This window comes from Corapipo altera, unplaced genomic scaffold (genome assembly GCF_003945725.1).
Source record: "Corapipo altera isolate COAL_440 unplaced genomic scaffold, ASM394572v1 61167, whole genome shotgun sequence".
Lineage (NCBI taxonomy): Eukaryota > Metazoa > Chordata > Aves > Passeriformes > Pipridae > Corapipo > Corapipo altera.
In genome coordinates this window covers 2,635,003-2,657,851 of record NW_020884949.1, presented here as the reverse complement: position 1 = coordinate 2,657,851, position 22,849 = coordinate 2,635,003, and the positions used below count along the sequence as shown (strand labels likewise).

Sequence of the window (22,849 nt, the reverse complement as noted above, 5' to 3'; positions counted from 1 at the left end):
TAGCCCAAAAGGCCACTTTCAGCTTTGGGTCCAAAAAATAGTGTCTCCTTCCATCCAGCTACCTTTGTTTGATCCTTATTCATCTGCTATAAAGAGGCATCTCAACAAAACAGTAGCATCAGTAGTGTATCAATCTCTTGGCTAATCCCTTTTTTGCCATGTCCATAAGAAGGCCACATTTAAACCTTTTTTCCATTCCATGGCTAGGCTTTGCGAACGAAGATTTGGGAAGGCTTTATCCACATTTGTTACAGGCACATTGGTGACTTATGAGGCCAATACGTGACAGACATTTAAATGCATTTTAAAACACAGTTATTTGTAAGGCATTTACTGAATTTTACTGAAAGTCTATTCTTGTCTTGTAAAGTGCCATGTACTCTGTAAACAAGCAGTAAGATAGAAATAGGAACAGCAAAAGAAGTCAAGCTTCAGAACAACTTCATATTGTAATGATGTTGCTGACTGCCTGACCAGAACTGGTGACACTGCCTGTGATACGCCAAGGGAGAGCAGACGCTGTGAGATGCAGTGGTAATAAGAGACATGGGTCATTATCTCACATGTGGATTGGAAAAATATCATTTTGTGACCTGATATGACTACATTTATAGACTTCGTCAGTAACTGACGGATGGAGCACAGACTGTTTTGCAGTCTGTGAGAGACCTTTGCTTTGGTTTTGAGCAGAACAACAGATTTAATTTGAAATGTCAAAAATCTACTTTGTAACAGCAGCTACAATGTACTGGATTTTAATCTTGGGCAAACCCCCTAAATACCACACAACTGTGTCTTCCCTCAAAAAACTGCACTCAACTTCAGCAAAACTGTAGCTCTCTACATATGAAGATGGAAAACTTTATACACAGAAGAGAGGTAGCATTTAATCCTTAGAGGCAGTGTAAAGACAATGGGCATCTTGCAGGAGGCAGAAAGCAAATCATCATTTCAGGGAACAGATATGCCAAGAAGAACTCAAAGTAAAACAACAGGAGGGGAAACAAAGTTATTAAAAGTAAGAAGGTATCATTCTGAAAGTTAAAAGTAGTATCATAAACTGTGGCAAGTTAGTTATAAAACCGCAGCAAGGCAGTCCAGAAGAGAGTTTGAATAAAAATCCATGTTGACATTAAAAGTTTACAACAGAATAACGTGTTTTCAAACATATCAGGAGCAGGGAATCTGCTTGAATGTTCACCTGGCTAGAAGATCATCACTGCGCCAGTGTTACAAGCTTTTTGCTGGGTTTTTTGGTGGTTTTTCTTTCTTCTTCTGAGTAAGCTGTGGGAAACATGAGAAAGTTCCTACTCTTGAAGCTGTCTTAATAAAGCTCTATTAAGAAAGGTCTCAGCAGAAAATCCATGTCAAAATGAATGTCAGTAGAAAACATTATGTGAGAAATAGAGAGGGGAGAAAAGATGAGTAGCAAATTGCCACGACCAAACAGATTCTGTGTTTCAAAGGAATGTAATAGCTGAACCACTAATTGTAGTGTCATCATGGCTGGACTTTGCAAACGAAGATTTGGGAAGGGCTCTACCCACGTTTGCTACAAGCGCGCTGGTGGCTAAAAAGGCCAATACGAGATAGACATGACTGGTTGCAAAAGGCACAGCAGAAAGACTCCTTGGGTGGTGTATTCTGCAAGAAACGATTCTTTCTGCGTTGTCTTTTCTCCTCAAGGGTGATCCTCCGTAAGCTCTCAAAGGCATCAGCAGTGTTATAGATGGTGTGTCTCCAGACCTCCCGACTGGAGGCCAGAGTAGACCAGTTATGTTGATCAGTATGGCCAAGGATGAGATGTTGTTTCAGGGAGTCCTTGTATCTTCTCTTTGGGGCTCCTCTCTTGCAGCAGCCAGTGGCAAGTTCACCATAAAGCAGGATCTTAGGGAGGTGGTGGTCCTTCATCCTGGAGACGTGCCCTGCCCAACGCAACTGTGTTCTCAGCAACATGGCCTCAATACTTGTGACTGCTGCTTGTTCTAGAACAGATGTATTGGTCACATAATCTGACCAGTGGATGTTTAGGATTGTACGGAGGCAGCGTTGATGGAAGCGTTCTAGGAGATGCAGGTGGTGGCGGTAGATGACCCATGATTCGGATCCATATAAAAGAGCAGACAGCACTATGGCTCTGTAAACACTGATCTTGGTACTTTTCTTCAAGTGTTTATTACGCCAAACTTTTATGGAGTTTTCCAAAAGCTCTATATGCCTTTGCTAACCTGTTGTCTATCTCTCTGTCAATCTTACCATCTGAGGAGATGAGGCTACCCAGGTAATTAAACTGCTGGACTGATTTGAGCTCTGATTGGCCAATGGCGATATGGGGATGATGGAAGACTTCCTGAGGTGCGAGTTGATAGAGAACTTCAATCTTCTTTAAGCTGACTTCCGGCCCAAAGAGCTCAGCAGTATCTCCAAAGCAGGATGTTAAATGCTGCAGAGCTGCTTCTGTGTGGGCAACAAGGGCGGCGTCATCAGCATAAAGCAGCTCCCAGACAAGATAATCACTAGCCTTCTGGCAATCATCCTAGGAGAAGGACAGCTCTAATTCCAAACCTGAGCAGATGGAGCTCGCTTAGCCCTGTAAGGCCATCCATCTAAGAGAAGGACACTCTAATTAAACCTGCGTCCTGAGGACCTCACTGCCACCGTCCAATTGCAGTGTGCAACCTACTACTTAAACCCACTTAATTAAGGACTGGCCAGTGGTAAATGTACCATCCACCTTTGAAACGTGTTCCAGGGAGCACCTGCAAACTGGTAAGCCTCAAGAGTGTACCAGGCCAGTTAGTGGATACTATAACAAAGAACAGAACTTGTAAACAGATTGATAAATTGCTTACACCAGGTAAGAGTCAGCCTACCCCTGCTAAAGGGAAGTAGTTTGTGAAAACCTTATCAACAATTCAGTTCGTAAAGGAGATCTGCTCAGTATAGTCTGCTCAGATTTTCAAAGCTTCTAACAAAGTCTTTCACCAAAGCCTTGCAAAGAAACTAAGTAGTCATGGTGGAAAAGAAGGGGTCATGACATAAATCTAGATAAAGCACAGGAGTCAGCTAGCATGGTGCATGCCAGAGAAATTCCACAAGGACCCGCACTGTTTAACTTACTCATAAATGATGAAAAAAGGGTGAGTCAAATGCAAAATGACAAATTTTGCTGATCATACAACAAGCGGTAAAGCCAAGAACTGATGATGCAAACTTCATGAAAGGCCTCATGAGTGATCTCCTGGGTGTTAGGATGGTAAGTGAAATTGAAAATACAAAAGTGAAGTTATAGACACAGGAATTTCAGTCCTAACTGTACTGGTAAAATGATGGGCTCTGAGCTCATTATTGCCAATCATGCATGAAATCTTGAGGCCTTAAAAAGTTCTGGGAAAATGTAAGTTCAGTGAGGAGTAGAAATGTGGGAAAAAGAAAACAAAAAAAAAAAAACAAAAAACAAAAAAAAAACCACAAAAAAAAAAAAACCAAAAAACAAACCTTGGCATTTAAGGATTTGTGTTTAGCAGGAAAATGAGTAACATACTAAGCAATGGATATAAATTCATGACTTGTTCACATGTTGAATAATGCATTTCTTGTTTCACCATTCCTCCAGTTTAAGAGAAAAAAGGTATAATAAAATTGAACAAGGTACAAAAAAAGGTGGAATTAGCAAAGGCTGGGAGATGGCAGAGCAGGATAAAAAGAAGTCCACAAAACCTGAAGCAGCACAGAATTAGAGACAAGGAACCCACTCTACACCACCTTTTCCAACTTCAGAGTAGGTGGGCCTCAAGCACACAAAACAGCATCATATTAAAACCAAAAAAAATTGCTTCATGCAATGTGCAGTAAAGTTGGGCATTGCAGGAGATGCTTAGAGTTTATGGGGATTCAGGTGGAGAATGGACAAGTTCATGGAAAGGACCCTTCCTCTGTTTAAAGGAAGCATGTGCCAAAAGTTGTTGGAAATTGAGTGAATACCTAGGAATATTTTGATATTTCAATTGGCTTTTGTAAAGCATGCTATACCTGAATATTTTTCATTGTAGTAATCAAGGACAAAGTTGAATAAACAGACTTGGTTTTTAAAAAGTCTGTTCATCCGGTAAACTACATATGAGATACTTTATGTAATCAGATTTCACAATAGAAATGTATCACTGAAGTTTATTATGCAATATTCAGGATGGCATCTATGAATGTCTTCATTATTTTAATACCTGGAGAGGTATTAGTACCATCTACTTTGTCAGCTTGAGGCATCTAATTGAGATTGAGTCAGAATACCTAAAATTAGTGCTACGTACATAAAAAGGAGCAGAAGTGTTTCCAGATGGACCTAAATTAAACACATGAAGACGAAATCCATAAATATTCCTTCAAGTGTTACTTCTACTTTACCTGGTATTTGCCAGATACAATCGTGGTCACAGAGAATAAAAAAGATTTGACTGCTTCCCACATACACACCTACTCAATTACTAATAAAAAAATCTTAGGATCAAGCACTGGCATTTTTTAATGCTTTCTGTTGACATTTCCATTACAGATCTATCTCAAGGCTAAATGGATTCTGACAATGGCATTTTATGAGAGAAACAAATTGCACTTCTGTAATGCTTTGACTTCCAATATATTTTCTCATAAGTGAACTAAATTATCAGAGTACTTAAAACATCAGCTTAAACAAAATCTTTACTTCGAAAATACACTCCCCCACACGTTTTAAATAGTCTTTTCTTTTTCAATAATTTCACAAATAGAATAATCTACACCCTTCAAATTGTTCTGAAGCATATCAATGGCATTGTTTACGTGAGAGGTAGTACACGAAATTACAGGAATGATGCTCTACTTGGCATCTCCCATAATTTCAGTTTAAACCACAGTGCAGCTTCTTCCACATAGCATCCTGATTAAACAAAATTAACTATGGCGCTGACTGCAAATGTACACACCAGAGTGTAAAAAATTAACAGATACAATGGCCAAGTCTGTATTTAATTTTAATTAAATTTCATTCTGTAGCTCAATTAATCCACAACTCCAAATGTCAGCAGGACTTAGGCAAATGGAATGACATCTGCTGCACTGCACACTGACTATAAAACCTTCACTGCGTGCTAGAGCTCTGGAAATGTACCAGGACAAAAAAAAATTAATTTTTAAAATTCTTATTAAATATATATCAATTTATAGTAGTCTAATTTCAAAGAACATAGGAGAGGTATTTGATAGAAAACTTGAAAACTTGCAAAAATTTCTTTATTTCACAACTCTACCTAATAATACTGCCTATCTGAAACAGCGTTGTGCATTAGTAACAACATATTTACAACGGGATTGTGTTATTTTTAAGTAATCTGTTAAGAGATAACTTGTGACGTATTGTGTAACTTAAAAAAAAAATCATATTGTAAACACTCTACATCATTATTAATACAACTATGTATCTGTATAGAAGTATTATCCAGAAGTTTCTGCTCATGCTTGAAAGCTGTAGGAAGATATTATTCTGTCACAGAGAAACTCATCCACACTTTTAACAGCATTAAGGTATTTCAGTGGTAATCTGACATCTAAATATGTTTACATTGCCAGCCACATGACAAGTGGATCAGAAGAGGAGCTCAGGAATTTGAGGAAGGGGAATAAAAAGACACTAACAGTGAAAGGAAGTTTACAGATTTTCTGAGTCACATTGCCATACCGATATTTGTGTTACTTCTTAATTTCTGTAATCTTTTTTATTCTAAAAGAATGGCCCCATTTTAGCCATTATTTTTACTGACTTTTTTGACAAATGACAGACAAAGCAGCTAAGGGAGCTGGGAATGAGGCCTGTGCATCTGAGATTAGGGAGAGGTTTCCATAGTAAGGGTTGTGAGGTAAACAACTGATTTTTTAATAAAATATTAATACCCATTTCAAATGGTTATTACCTTATTTAAAATACACAACCAAGGCAAAACCCAAAAATGAAAGGAAAAGTCTGTATGTATTTCACAGTCCTTTACACATAAAAATGTACTCAGATGTCTCAATTTTCCAAATACTGTCTGTAGCTTTGATCAAAAAGTATAAAATAATGCTGAACTGAAGGATAATGGATGCTCTGTCATAAGATCTTGATTTTCCAAATACTTGAGTCAGTCAGATACTGTGTTTACCGGACAGAGGCTGTCATTTATCTTTCAATTTAATGATCTTTATAATTGTTTCTTTCCCATATTGGTAACCAAGACACTGAACATGAAAAAAGTGAAATAGAAGTTTCCATGTTTTTCCAAATTATCGCTACAAGTCCTTCCAGCACTACTAACTGTATTTTGTGCAGCTCTTGTGTATTTTGGATGGTTGTAAAATTATCAATTGAAGCAAGGAATATTTAAAATCATGTATTGAAAACTGAACTACATTCTTCAAACACCTATTTTTTATTCAGGTGGATAGATTATATTTAATAAAAGTATTTAATAAGAGTGCTTACCTATAATAAGAATAAAAATTAAACCAGAAGGTACAGACAGTTTCCAGGACTACATTTCTAACAAAGAATAGAACTATTTCTATTCCTCCCCTCATCCCCTTTAATTTGGAGCTTATTTTATGCCGCATGCATTCAACATTTATATTTAAATTATATTTAAATTTCAATCATTAAACTAGGTAAATCTAAATATGATTACACTTAATTATTATTAGCACAATTATATAATTCACTAAAGGATTGTCTAAAGTTCCTTAATTTATTTTTTCTTTCCTTTATCATTGCTTTCTCAAAGGCTGCTCTCACGTTTAGAGAAAGCATTTCACTGCACTGCACTATGCATAAATAAACATGTTCAGTCATTCAGCCTCCTCTATGACAGTCAGCACAGATTGCTGATTAGTACTACACACCAAGTACAACCTTCAGATGTGTGCCTAGTTGTTCTCTTAGGTACAAAAATTGCAAGCTATCTGAATGACGGAAAAACCTGGATGATACCACCCACATTGATCCAGCCATCAGCAGTCAAGAAGGAAGATCCTATTAAAGGTTACAAGAACTGCAGTGTCTATTCAAGTGAATACTCCCAGAGTTTCTACTTTTGATATCCAAAAAGCTGCTCCACCACATCCCCTGCTGTTGGTGTCACTGTAAAATTTCAGGTAATGAGGTAAGGGGCACACTTGGGTTCTTTATATGCCAAGATGAGGAAAATTAATTTTAATGCTAAAAGGATGGGAGTACTGGTACAGACAGTCACTAAATATTTCCAGCTGCTCTGCTGTACTGGAATCTGGATTAGGAATCCTGTTATAAACACCACAAGTACAGAGAAGTTTCTTATATTCCATTGGTGTAAAAGGGGTATGGGGTACAGCATAAAGATGGATAGAGGAATAATAAAATATAAATGAAAACAAGATACCTCTCTGTAATAGCTGCAACAAATAAAATGGTTTAGGGGGGAAAAAAGTGAAATAAAAATGTTTCTGAAAGAAGTGTGGTAGGTTCAATATCATCATCATTATGATATACTGTGCTATCAAGGTCAAACCCCCGGAGTTTTCTAGTTTTACAGTATAATTCTACTTTCTAGTTCATAGTTGATTGAAAAGATGCAATTTGTGAAAAAATGCTAATGCTTAATTGTTTTTTTTGTTTATCCATTGACTAGTATATGGAGACAGTGGACCTCACTTAAAACTGGACAATAAAAACTATTTCAAAATTATTGAATCCATTAAAAAAACTTCAGAAAGGTTGGGACATATATGTTCATGAATTCAAACTTTAAAAATTGTAGTAATGAAAATACAAAGATCTTTTCAGAATCACACTGCTATTAAGTTTTATAATTTTGGAAGGTAATTATTAAAAGAAAGGTCTTACACCACACTTCTCTAGATTTGTTCTTCTAGACAACACTTCTCTAGATGTAAAAAACAACTGATCTGTAAAACATAAGTATATATATTTCAATTACTAATACTAACATATCCAGACTGGTTAAAAGTCACCACATCTACAATCTAAAAACTACACACTAAAAAGCTGTTATTTGCCTTTTCTCCAGTTCCATCCTTATTAGTAGTAAAATTACTAATACAATTGTAGCATCTAAAATTTAGCAGGAAAGATACAAATCTTGACACAATGTAAAAAAAAAAAAGAAAGGTATAAATCTAAGAAAATTTGGATTTTTGTATTTTAGATACAATTTTCTCCAAAGTTCAAGGGAGAGAGGAGTGGTTTGGATTTTACTCTATGAGTCACGCTCTAACTCAACAAGCTGTGCATATTTCTAGACAGACAACAGCACTTTACTGATCTGCCTGCCATTGACTGTCAAGCTTCTGCCACTCTCACTGTGCAACTCACAAGGAATATCACAAACTGATGCACAGACAGATAAAATAAACACCCAATTTCAGTTTCAAACTCACCATGTAGCTGCCATTATGCATTTTCTCAAACAAATTTTTACACTAAATGTACTTTAAAAAATGTATTTTTTAAATGTATTTTAAAAAAAAAAAGGAAAAACTATTTCAATGCACTATGTGAAAACTGAATAGGACATTCATAATAGGACAAAAACATACAGCTCTCGTTTTGACTCCTCAAATCATCAACTCTTAACTCAGGATACTATTTTATTACAGTAAGACCTCTAAAAGATACTGGGAAAGGCAAAAAAAAAAAAAAAAAAAAAAAGGGAAAGTTTGAAAGTATTTGTGCTCTGGAGACAAAAATGTTTATTGCTGTTTTAAGGCCAAATATTACCCTTCATTGGTCCAGTCTTCATATCTTGCAGATTCTCCTAGTTTTACTCTTTTCTCCCCATCCAGAATTAATGTTTCTTCTTGATTTTTGAAACTAATATCAGATTCAAGTGAATTTTCACAATGGAATCATGTAAAGAGATGCAGTTCTAAAGCAGCACATTTGGTCTTTGAATAACATAACTTTTACAACAGCTGTCCTTCTTCACATATATATGTGTGTATATACGTGTGCATTAATATACATATATACATACATATATATGTGTGTATTCACACACATATATAGTTTGAAGTCAGTAGAAAGGTATTAAGTCTGAAGATACTAGTAAAATGAGACTGTAAAGCACAGTGCTGCAAGAAGATTGTCAGTCTGAAGGAAATTGAAACACTGACAGAACTCAGAGCAGAGTGAACTGATACCAAAAAAGGCTTCAAATTCTGTTTGCCTCTATGACTTTTACGACTTTCTTAGTTTTTATTGCTACTATCCACTTTCATCTTTCTGCTCTGATTTTAAGCAAGTTCCTTATCATTAAAAAATCTGGTTAATTTTATAGCCTGGATGTGTACTGGAACAGAGTTACCTATTTCTACTCATGGTAGATCATTAAGCAGTTTATCCCAATAACTGAATGTGAAGATGTTAAATGTTGTTGTGTCATAATTGTTCTACTCACAAGAAGTTCTTATTCTCACCTAAGTGAGTGTAACAATATTAATGGAAATGGTATCTACAGACTGTTAGGAGAAGTTAGTTATACAGAGCTCAAACTGAGGTGAAATCAGTAAAACAATGCAAAAGCAACAAATGGTCGCACTAGCATTTTGGTCTGATATTACAGACTTCTAAGTAAAATATTTCCCCAGCATGTTAGAGCTGTGGCCTATACAAAAAAACCTGCCATAACAAGACCACCAGTTCAACTCTAGTAAAGCTTTTTTTTCTATGAAGAAGGCAATATAAGGGAATTTATGAAACAATCCATTTTTTATGCACATGTTCTGACGATGAAGAACTTACCAAAACCCCTGTGACCCAAAATTTGCTATCAAAACTATGCAATCAGACCTGTCCTGTCCACATATGGAATTTGTTTGGTTATGAGGATGCTCTACATGCAGGAAATGGTCAGTGTGAATCTAGCTAACAGATAAAGAGTTCTTTCCAGTGTTAAGACTCATATACTGGACTACTATGCCTTTTTTTTACCTGTTTCTTCTTAATAGCTGTTAATAACACTTAAATTTTAAGCTTGAAACTGTTGTATAACTATGTAGAGGAAGCACAAGAGATTGCACTCCTGTGCAACTTCTGTGCAACTTCACTGCACTTTTGTGTAACTGGAGTGACCTCAGAAGAAAATATTTTATACGGAACAGATATCTTGCTTTACAGATGCAAGATACTTGTCCTTATCCCTAGTTGTGATAATAAAAAATTGTTCTGTTTCCAGAGGTGAATTGTCTAAAGAACCTTTCCAACAAAACCAGATCCAAACAAAAGGTTGGATACAATTAAATGCAAATGTGTGTCTTGTAATATAGTCCTTGAGTTGGGCATGCTATGTAGCATTCACATGCTCTTCTACATCAGAAAGCAAGACCCGCTTAAAGACTTACTAAGGTCTTCTTAGAACTACCTCAAGTTCTTCCTATTGAGGATCAAATATGTATTATACACCATCAATACTTTTTGCTGGACAATAAATGAAAAGTAAAATACTAATGTTTCTTGAAATATATTTTTTAACTATACTAAAAGCAAAATATACAGAAATACAGACTTCTTGAGGGTTCTTCTAGAGATTTAGTTCTTTGTGGCATTGCAGATAAGGACATCATCAAAAAAAAATCCCCCTCAAATTAATAAATAGCCTGTGAAGGTGAACCTTGAATTCAAGAACAAAAATATACTACATTAATAAAAATTATGCAAGGAAAAATTAGTTCTAACTGCATTCTCAATGTGACAAAGAATGTCTTAACTGTAAAATTTTTATAAAACAATGAAGTAAAATTAAATAAATTTTAAAGTACTTTCAAACCTTGTTTATATTATTTGATAGTACCATGAAAATAATACCAATTAACATTGCATTTTCTAAAACACATTTAAATGTCTGAGGTATAAAAGTTATTCCACATTTATACCTTATTAGATGCTCCCTTTTTTCCCTAACAGTGTTCATCTGGCTTACGCTTCATGCTCAAGTCATGCAGATTGGAGCTGACTCTCAATTACACAAAGTCTTTCTCCAAAAATGACAGACCAAATACAGTAGAGATAAAATACATCAAGGTTTAAAATAGGTCCGTTCAGCCCCACTGCCACTTCATCATGAAGTGATATAATTCACTGATGCCTCTGCCCAGCCTAACATATGTTCTAGTCACAGCCTGCGTCACTCTTCATTTGTAATTATTTCCCTTTTTTTCCCCTCATCTTGTAATACTTTGCTTGGTTGAAGACAAATACTGAAAGAAAAAAAGAGTATTATCATATGATGACCTGTTCCAGGGTGTTAAGTCCCTGTCAAGGTTTGATTTTAACATGGGGTATTGATGACAGTACATCAAATCAGGCATCATGTTCGGAATTAGACTATATTAATTATCACTTGAGTGCAGTATGCATGAAAGTGCTGTTTCACTGACTAAAAGGATTTGACGGAATAAAAATCCATTTCTCATCTGGTTGCTTATGGATAAAGACGTTTTTCTCTTTGCTGTGGATTTTTCTTTATTAAATATGATATTTATAAGATTGAGCAGACTGTCTCATTCAACAACAGATACGAATATTTTTAAACAAAAATATTGTTTTGATGACATGATCTCATGCTTAACAATGTTTCAAAGTTTACTGCTTAGTCATTACATAGAAATATATAAAATGTATATACAAGATGTACATATATGTAATATTATTTTAAGACACAAAGTTATGAAGAATTATTACATTATGTAAAAAAATTTCTTATAATGACATGGAGGTGAAAAATATCTTATCATTTCACTTTCTCTTAGTAAGAAAGTGTATTGTTATGCTGAGAATTGCTTCTTGTTTTTCATTTAATAAAAAACTGAAATTCAAATCACTGAAAAAACTGTCATTTACACAGAAAAATTCTACTTTATAGCCCGTACTATGACTTAACTGCAGAGCAACTGAGAGGAGATTTGAACTTTCAACTGAAAATATCCACAGAGATAATTAAACCAGCATAGGGTAATGTAATTACTGTAAAAAAATCTACCAACATAATTTTTTTAAATTTATCATTTTCAATTACTATCCAGAAATATGAGTTTCTCACTTTATGTTAGGTGTTAGCTGTCTCATACATTTGCACTGATATAGTGAAGTGCCAGAAAACATCACCACATTAGGGCCATTGCACAGATGTTGCTCATGGTATATGAATTTTATGTAGCATACCAGAGATTCTTCCACGCTCTTTTTACCATCCAGCTGTGCTAGGAGATGATGCTGGGACAAACAGAAGCTAAAAAAGTTGGACTTACTAGTGAGCATTGTACTTAACTGCTAACACCAGCTGTGGATATGTAACATAATTAGAATTATGAATATTTTTATTAGTTATATTCAATTAGTCATGCACCTTGTATCTATCTACTGATCTTTCTATACCTGTACTTAAGAGTTTTCCTTAGAAACTCTTAACTGAAGAGAATCATATCATCCTGTTAATTTGTAAATCCCATGGTATAAGATTAGAGATCTGAGGAAATGGAAAAAACTAATTCTTAGATTAGCAGGTACCAATGCTGTATGGGTAGACCCACCAATTGACAGCATAATAAACACCTTGAAAATAAACAACATACATTCCCAACATTTTAAATCCTGCTTAATCACAGTACTCAACTACAATCAGAGATCAGCTTTAGCTAGTTCTAAAGAATCATAAGGATTAAAAATTATGGACCATTGAAAGAAGTACACTAAATTATACCTTATCAGATGTTTCTATGAGCAATAAGTTGATGACTTTCACTAAAGGGATAAGTTAGAAGATGATGCTGATCATTAAGATGGCATCAGAAAAGGCATTCATGAATCACAATGATTTTCCCACCAGATAAGAGATAATATCTTGTACTACCATAGCAGAAGATGGAGAGATTTTTGCTTGTAAATTAGGTAAATTTTATGGATCATATTAAAACTTCAAACAAAGACCCTGTGGGATCAACACTTAGTTTCTTCTGTGTTTGGCAGGAAGGAGGAATCAGCCCATTTCACACTCTTATACTTTCTAGTACTTAATTCCCCTTCCCTTTCCAGGCCACAAATACCGGCATGCAGAAATTCTTTGCTTAATCTTCACTAGTGCTTTTGATTAGTCCCTCTGGTCCCACAATCCTTTCCTAGAAGCCCTGGTCCTCTATCACTCTTACTTCCTTTACCTGAGGAAGTAAGGTAATGCCTTGCCCTAAAGGAATTCTAGACTGTAACTGTACCTGAGCTATGTTGAGCATGGCATACAACAGCTGATAACAGCTGATAACAGCTGTTGCAAGGATAACAGTATCCAAGAACTAAAAACAATTACTAGAGGTAAAAACTTAAATCTTAGTCTCCTTCAGAAGAATGCAAAAAAAATGAAACATGTAAATGTGTACAGTAATGTTTTCATAACTTCTGAATACCTGAAAGACAAAACAGTCAAGACTGTTCTCCTTCCTAGAGAAGCATGACAAGTAGCAGATTAGTACGATTATGCTTACTTTGATTTCTCCATTGCATGCTCCTGACTAAAAACTTTATTGTCTCCTCCCTTCTTCACCTCCACTTACTTGGCTTGCATGCATACTAAATTGTTTGTCTTACAGTTCTTGCGCATGAGAAGCCAACTCCTTGATCCTTGCTTTAGAACAGTATCCACATAAAAGTACGATGTGAATGAATGGCACTATTCACTCAAGTAAAAGGAAAGCTGGAGAGTGTGCTGTACAAAATGGAGGTTGATTGACAACAGAATGCTGCATAGGTTATGCAAAATCAAGGAGGCTACAAAGTGGGAACAAATGAATGGGAGCTGCATGCTGAATGAGTGATTCAACAAAACTACACCCTGAAGTGAGGTGCTTGCAAATATCTTAAGAACAGCCTCAGTTAAACATCATTATGCCAATGATTAAGCTCCATCAAACTCCAAGAAACTACAGAGATTATTTTAATACCTTAAAGTGTTATTATGGGCATTATTTTTAAATACTTTTCTTTAAATACCAGCTGCAATCTGCTACCTCAGAAAAACCGCCAATAGAGCTCCATGCTTATTTGGATGACTCAGTGATCAAATCAAATCACATTATCTTTGATCTTTTTTTTACAGTGATGTAATTAAAAAACTTATGACTTGGGAACAACATCTTTTAGCTTGCAGCTGTCTTCTATGAATATTTGCTATATATCCATCTTTGTATGGATAATATAGTTATTGCTTCCTGACCAGAAGTAACACATTTTCATATCTTGCATGGCTTAAAAGACATATGGTATTCCAACAGTTCTACAGAGGCTTGGTTTGGGGTAAGAAACAAAAGTAAGCATCCACCAAGGCTAAGAGGAAACATACTCTGACTGCTTCAAAATCCCTGAACCCTGTACCATTACAGTTGTAGAAACATTGGAGAAAAAAGAAACATCAAACCAGGAATAAACAAGACAGCTCACAATTCCTCCTCACAGGACCTCCCCTGACCTAGAAATAAATCTGCATATGGTATGTAAACACATCAGAACTTTAGGGCTCACACAAGATCATGCACTTGAGATGTTAATAACCTAGAATGTATTAAATATACTAATGTTGTTATTAATATTGCTATTAAATAAACAATATAAAACCAAAGGACTGCTTACCAGACATATAATGAAAGGGAAAACATGCCACCACTGTCACACCTGCAGCACAGACCATAGGACACTTCTATTTGCAAGGAAAAGTGTAGCACAGTCCTCATAATTAAATTTTCTTCTGATTTGTTCTCCTTGATTCAAAAGATATTGCCACTTATGTTCCAACATTTTACACTATAGGTGAACATTTGAAATGAATGAATCCATAACTGTGTAGAAAAAATTGTGGGAGGGTCACCACAGAACAATTTAAGACATTGACTACCACACTCAAAACAAAAACTGCTGTGTATACAGGTCTTTTGTCCACAGTATATTACACATTTCATGTGTAGTATGCAAGATAGAGAAGTGTTATGTTTTGGCATGTTTCCTCTCTCATGCTAAAATTACACTTATTTAAAGCTACTGACTTCTGTAGAGGCTGTTTGAACCTTTTATTATGATTCAAGACAGTCTCATCCACTTGAAAATACTTCTGCACTGTGCAGGCAGGTGCATAATGGCAGTTTGCAGACAACTGTTCCTCTGATACTTCTGACTTGATTAGTATAGTCTAACAACATAAAACTTGACGAACAATTAAATTATCTGAAACCTACTCCATAAGGCATTAGGACACTATTAATTACTTTACTGGTTAATGACAGGAATGTGGGGATTATTCTTAAAACAAGATTGACTGGTAACATTGTGGGTAGAAAAAGATTATTATTTCTGGACCTGACATACTTACATCTGTAGTGAAGAGGCAACATCACAAGTCTTAACAGAAACCTGGATATGTATGGAGCCTACATTAGGAACGTTACAAATTCCAAAACATAATCTGAGATTCTATGAAACGTGTGTGTTAACCATTTCACAGTCCCAACCAAAATATTTGTCCTAATTGAAATTTCTATGACAAAATTATTTGCAAGTTGATACAATTACTCTAACTTTTCCTTAGGTAGTTCTAACAAAAATACACTATTTTACTGCTTTGCTACTAAGACCTTCAAAGTTTCTTCAGTTAAAGCAAAAAAAATGGTTGAAACCACAACAATTCTTCAGTAAGTGTGAAGACAGAGTAATGGTATAGGAAAAGCAAGCACAAAAATTTGTCTGGTTATTCAAGTACTTATTGCATGCCTTTGCACGGTTAGGACTTGCAAACCTGGGAAATAACTGATGTCACACTGAGGTAACCAAGGTAAAATTGCTACATCAAGATCAGGTTGATGCATCAGATACTTTTACCTAAACTATTCCTATGAAGATTTTAAAAAACAAACAAACAAACAAATATAAAAACAAAAACAAAGAGGAATTTCTAACATGCTCTATACAGGTCAAATACTTCCACATTTTGTTATTTACATAACAACATGCATCCTACATATTCAAATCCTTAATATTAAATTATTGATCAAATAACATATACCTTTAGCTCATGCTAATGAGCTATCTGATTTTGCAAACAAATAGTACTTCTCAAGAAGTTTATGCAGTTGCCTTCTTAGTTCCATGCTTGGCACCCTACAATTTAAACTAACTTCTGACTCAAACCAAACAGACAGGTGAACCTAGATAAAATGCTAATTCTACATATCAAGATTCAAAAAAGTCCAGTTCAGCCTATCTTTTAAAGAGATTATTTTCATATTAAAATAATGGCCAAAGATTATTCTCCATTATAAGAAAATCAATTAGTGATTCAGGTTTAACCAGAAATCTCTTATTCCAATACATTCATTTGCTGCTAGAGATAAACAGTATTAAGCACATAAACTAAGGAGTAAGAACCTACTGAACTCTTGTACACTGGCCTCAACCACCACTCTAATAGTCATTTTGTAAACACTCTGTATATTGTGGCATTTCATAAGCAGATTTTTTTTTATTATTTATTGCTATTCTACATTGAAGAGAAATTGTGACAAATTTTTGCATAAAGAGGAGAATGTTAAAGCAAGGATTTTCTCAAAGGCTACACTAAAACTTTATTATAGGGCAAGATTACTTTTTATCAGCCTATGTCGCATCTAGGAAGGTCTACATCAAGGAGCCATTAATAATTTTTTTTTAATTAATCCCAACAACTTTCAGCTTACACCATAGCCAAACATTCACCATTATGTGAAACTGTCATTCTGTTCTAAGTAAAAGAGTATTAAGGAAATTGAAATTGAGTATTTTCACTAACATTTTCACAGTTCCTTACATTCCCTCTTCAGGCAGTATTGTGCTATTGCACAACAAAACCATTGCAGTCCAATATTTGTCTCTCTCACTAGTGTCTTTCTGCTTTATGTATGGGTAGTAAGTAATATTTGTAAGTACTGAATGGAATACTGAACATATCACTTCAGGGAAAAAAGCTTTCCTTTCTCTTTCAAAAATGAAGGAACGACAAAATGAAAGTTTGGCAAAAATGCACTGAGAATATATTAATTCAAGTGAACTGTGACTCACCATTTACCTTCCCCCTTTCAAACAAATTCCTGAAAAGCTTATTGAAAAGCCAAAAGAAAGGGATGTAATGAATAACGTTACAGGCTCAGTGCAAATGGGACAGGCCAGTGGCACTGCCATGTAATTTTCTCTACCTGTGGAAAGGGGTTGACATTCATATAAATCATTGTATGTTTCCACAGAATTGGTGCTATTGTCATAATCCATAATTGACTATACTATTGACTATAAGTAATAGCTATCCTTCTTAAGAGAATTGCATGAATTTCCAGTTAACTTATTAAAACAGAGTAAGTAATTTCTGAATGTGCCTCTTCTATTACCAGACAATACAGTAAGTTCCAGAACTTTCTATGCCTTCTCATTTCTGCATGTACTCACTGAAGGATTTGGAAAAAATATCACAGAAGGAAGGATCAGCAGCATATTGATGATGCTGCAGTGCTACCTATCCTTCACCAGCTACATCTATGTCAATATCACCTACCAGTCAATGGATGAAATCAGATCAGAAATAGAAAGAAAGCAATCTGCATGAAGGGAAATGAAGAGCCTGACAGATGTGCAGAGAAAAAACATTTCAAAGGATTCACACTGAATGTACAGTTTCCTTTGCTTTAAGAGATACATACATAGTCTTGGTCAAATCAATTCACAGATTACAACTCCTGAATTTTTTCCTGACACTAAGTTTCATCCATTACTGATGCCTTCAGTTGCTTGTTGCTAAGAAACTTCTTCCAATTCTGGTGGACGATCATAAGATCACAGGAAGATTCAGGTTGGAAGGGACTTTAGGAGGTCTTTAGCTCAACCTCCTGCTTAAAGCAGGGTCAGCCACAAGGTCAGACCACGGTTATCCAAAAATGGCTGAACGAGTGATGTCCCAGCCTCATTACATCCACATCTTGGCTAGGCTATATGCAGTAATTGGACACATTTTCATTCTAAAAACTGGCTAGTATAGTGCATTTTTCCTTAACAAGATGTGCATTCCTATCATTAGGGTTCTTAGCTGGTGTATTTTTAAATCTGAGCATCTCCATGGGCCACAGTGGTTTCCCCTAGAGTTTAAGTGATGTTCAAAGTCTGTTAAAATATTAAAACTGTGTAATCCGCTTACCTAAAAGACTGACTAAAGCAAGACAGTAGTCCTCTGACCAAAAGAAATCCTCAAAAAAGGTGAAAAAAGTCTTTCTAGTAGTTAGTCTGAGACTGCAAAATATCTTCCCACAGGAGCTACAGATCATCAGAAATCCCATCCCTCCAAGTATAAAGTTCTATTCTGTGATATCATATTAATTTAAGTAATATGTATACTTATATTTATTTCTATATGTAACCAACAGTATCTATATTTATTGGTACATACATCTTGCTCCATAAATTTGCAGAATTTATAATCTTTTTAAACAAAAAATCCCAAGAACATCAACTTAGGTATTCCGTTCAATACACATTTACATTTGTAAAAGAGTGAGTGAAGAAGCACACTTACTAGCTTCATAGACTAACACAGTACTAAAATGCTTTGTTTTGGGTTTCAAAGCCATGACCTTCATCATACAACTTGACTCGAACTTCCAGATGAAAGCCCATATTTATTGGGAAATAAAGATTTCATAACAAACTTAGAAATACCTTGGCAGAAACGAGGCAAATTTCCAAAGATAAGCATCAGATAATAAGGATACTTACAAAGAGCATAACTGAAACAGAAATGCTCACTTAAATACTAGCTTTGTCCAACACTAGAATCACTCAGAGAAAGAAAAAACTGTTACTATGAAGAACCAAACTGTAGTGGTTTAACTTTTCTTTACGTGTTTCATTTCTGCAGTCATGTGTTCCAGACAAGGAACAAAATAATGTGAAAAATTAATTTAATCCTCAAATACTGGGAATACATGTACTATGAAACTGAGAGTCAAATTAACCTAAATGTTATCTGTACAATTGGTTTATTCACATATTGATTTAAACTATCAGTAAAACATCTTTGATGCAACTAGCTGTCAAACCCAATACACAATTATGGTGAATTTTTCTTCATATTTAATTTCTTTGTATTTTCATGTGTCTAATAACATACGTCACCACAGAGACTGAGTAATAAGTAAATTCACTTCCACCACTATTAAACATTTCTGTTATCTCTTCCTTGTAACCTTCTTCATTCAGGAAAACTTTATTTCAACATCTGCAATTTATTACTGAAGTTTCTCACATGTTAAATTCATTGTCTAGTGCCATTCTGTTGTAAGAGTTATTGTCTACTCACATAATTTTTACTTCCAATTATGACAATTAGTCACCAAGGAAAATTTAATTTAATTTGTGGATTATAAAGACTGAAAATAACACAAATATTTGCAAAGGGCTTTTCATGTTAGCACGCAGAGAGAACTCAGAAAAAGTTAAAATGGATTTGATGTCATCCATGGCTTTTTAATGTGCTATGTATCATAGTAGGACAAGTAACATAAAAAACACATAACACATCCCTTAAATTTTTATTTCTCTTCATTATCATAAAGTCCCAAAACTGATATTGACCTAATTACAAGATTTTGATTATTTTCCAGGGATGCAACAATTCTTATTTATAAAGATATAGCTTTTGGAGGATGAGAGATCATATGGTCACAGACCATAAATATTCTGTATGCTTTTTCTGGAAATCTACAACAATTTAACTCTGAATTGTTTTCAAATACTATGGTTACACTAGTGGTTCCTCCACTTGTCTAATTTTTTATCAATTGTTTATATCTGTTATCTCTTCTGAGTGAGAACACATATGAACTGTATGCCAGTTTATTTAACTTCTTACAGATTTCACTTTGATTTTAGATATGACATCACATTTCGTGTTGTCAATAACTATGCTGTTTTAAAGAAATTATGGATTAAAAATTTTACTACTAGATTATTTAAATTCATACATTTCTACAGAGCTCATGAATTCTCACTTTCAGGAAGCATTCTGTTATGGGACTTTATGTTTGTTTAAGTCAAGAAAAAAAAGTCTTGACAGCCTAGGACTTTTGTGAAGAAACAGTTTGAACTGTGAATACCCATGCTGGGTCACTACTTGGTTTTGCAAAGGAAATGGACTGGACTGCTTTAATTGGTAGCTAGAAAGCATGATGCCAGAATATTAAAAAAAGTCCTTGTTTGAGGAACTGTGCGGAAAACTGCATTCTTGTTTCTCAGTTGATAACAAATTCTCCTTCTATCTTCCACCTCTTCATTATCAGTTTAGGTAAAACTACTAGAAAGGTATCTTCTACTAATTGATGATGTTAATACTACACAACATTTACAGGCCTCTTTCAGAATTGTGACGTTATTGTTCCATCCCAAGAGAATAAATTCCTAGTAAAATTTTACCTTGTTAGCACAGCCACATTTACAGCAGCACATCAGCTACCAATCGGGATCAATTTTATCCTGGTCTAAAAAATCATATTTTACTGAAGACTAACCAAACTACGGTGACTTAGTAGAATGGGAAAAAAAAGACAACATTTTCCTTATACTGCTTGCATACGGACAGTTACAGGTTATGGATTACAAGTCTTAAATAAAGTCATTTTGTTGTACGCTTAAGGTCTCTGCTACAACTCCAGGTTTCTTCTACTTTCTAGCTCCTGGCTAAGTGTGTTGACGGGGCCTGGGCACATTATTTTCCCGAGTTACTTCAGACTATTCTGTCCTTGTTGTTCTGTCCAGCAGTGATGTTTTTTCCTCCTGGATACTGGTGGTTCCAGGATTCTGGGTATGTATTTGAGACTTGAAGTTCACTTCTCAGGAAGGATTCAGATTTGCTACTCAAGAAAGTGGTTCAGTGACCATTCCTAGTGATACCTAGAAGATGTGTAGGGACATGGTTTAGTGATGGACTTGGCAATGCTAGTTTAAGGGTTGAACCTAATAATCTTAAAGGTCTTTTCCAACCTGAACAATTCTCTGATTCCATGACTCTTGATACATAAGCTAGATCTTTAGAGTTTAGCACTGCTATCCATAAGCAACAAGATTAAATAAGTAGTAAAATATCACCTTAATTTGTCAGAGAAAAGCGCTGTGATGAGAAAACACAATTCAAACTTTTAAATAACTGTTTCAGAAACTGTAAGACACAGGACCATACACCAGAAATTGCATTTTGGCAAGTGACATAAGAAATACAGTTTGAAATACACAGTAGTGGGTAATGGGTATCAGGAAGGCCTTTCCTGCTATATTAATTACCCAATATATGGGGAAATTCGTGTTCTGCACTCCTATGTAGATTTTTAGGCAGCATGGTTTAAAGTAACAGCTTCAACTTTTGCAAATCAAGAGCAAATCAATATTTTGGGTGGACTTTGATCCCTTGGCATGCTTTCTCTATGTGGCCTTCCAAGTGACAATTCCATCTAGGATTCACCCAGTAGTAAGAGCACAAAAGTGGGATAGTCATCTCCTAGAGACGTCCCTTCACACAGACTTTTATGGGTTTGGATGTGACAAACGAACAGTGAATATTTTGTTTCTGGTTAACCCTTCCAGAAACCCAGGAAAAGTCTGTAGAGACTAAAGTCTGTTCTCTCTGAGACTTAAAAACTCTGGAGAGGCATGGTGCTACACAGCACTCAGAGGAGCCATCACACTATAGACATTGGGGGAGCTACTAAATTGGTGGTGTAGGAAAGAGCATCTAATTCTTTAAATGCATCCAATCAAATCTGATATTTTGGGGCAATGCAAGGCAACTTAGTGTCTTCTAACAATGAACCCAAAACTTAGATGATTATATTTAAAAATCACAAGATTTTCCAGTAAAGTCTATTTCCCAGTATTAACTAGCGATACATTTGCAAAATATCTTTTATTATGACAATCATTTTTCCCTGAAAAATTAATTCTAGGTATGAAAAAGAACTTGGAGAGCCACAAATGGCTTCCTGAACATGAACAGGCCAGTAAACTTCAAAACTTGCATCGTAATCTTGAACATCACAATCGTTAAATCACAATTAGCTTATTAGAAAATCTATCACAGCTTCCTCTGAAGTCACTGGAATGAGCTTTTGTTAGAGACAAGACACTGGTACCAGGTAGACAAATTCTGATTCAGTAAATCAGCTGCTATGTTGTACGACCAGGCAAGTTTCCCATCTTGTACTATATATCTACTTTCAGCTAACAGGATGCAAAGTCAGATTGTGGAGGAATCTGACTACGTCTTAGCCCAAATTTGGGTGTCTCTCTTTCTAAAGTGCCACATAATACTGAATAATTTCACAGAGTTTTACAGGATTATGTGAATTAATACTTGTTAAGTGTTGTATCTCCTCTAATGGAACATACTACTCAATGTTTTAGTAGGAAATATTTGTATTAGATTTGTTAGAAATGAGTAAGATGGACTTTCAATGATTTTAGATTTTTCTGTGAGAAACCTCTCATATGACTGAAAAAAGAGAATATTTTGCCTTTTTTTTTTCTTTTTGGTTCAGCTCCAGTAGAATGTAGGTTCTTAGCTTAAGACCTTGCCTTTCTGCAGCCTGAAGAACATGCTAATTGCATCCTGATCTATCAGAAGGATTTCTGACACGGAAAAGACTGAAAATATAAGGACACTGACTTAATTTTAAACTTCTCCTTTGAGATTCCTACAGTTTGTCCTAGTTAGAACAGCTGGGACCAGCTCATCACTGTGTGGGTGTAACC

The 22,849-nt window shown here is 35.2% G+C and overlaps 1 protein-coding gene across 9 annotated transcripts in view; it reads right to left on the bottom strand.

Moving 5' to 3' along the window:
• The window catches only part of KIAA0825 (KIAA0825 ortholog), a 248,248-nt gene that overhangs the window by 56,841 nt on the left and 168,558 nt on the right, over positions 1–22,849 (bottom strand). The window contains exon 23 of one of the 9 annotated variants that reach the window (XM_027662934.1): positions 20,714–20,998. The exons of the other annotated variants lie outside the window; for them this stretch is intronic. Within the exon in view, the coding sequence (XP_027518735.1) occupies positions 20,989–20,998 (10 nt within the window). The 3' untranslated portion in view covers positions 20,714–20,988. Of the gene's footprint in view, positions 1–20,713; positions 20,999–22,849 lie in introns of those variants that run through there. 9 annotated transcript variants of the gene reach the window in all.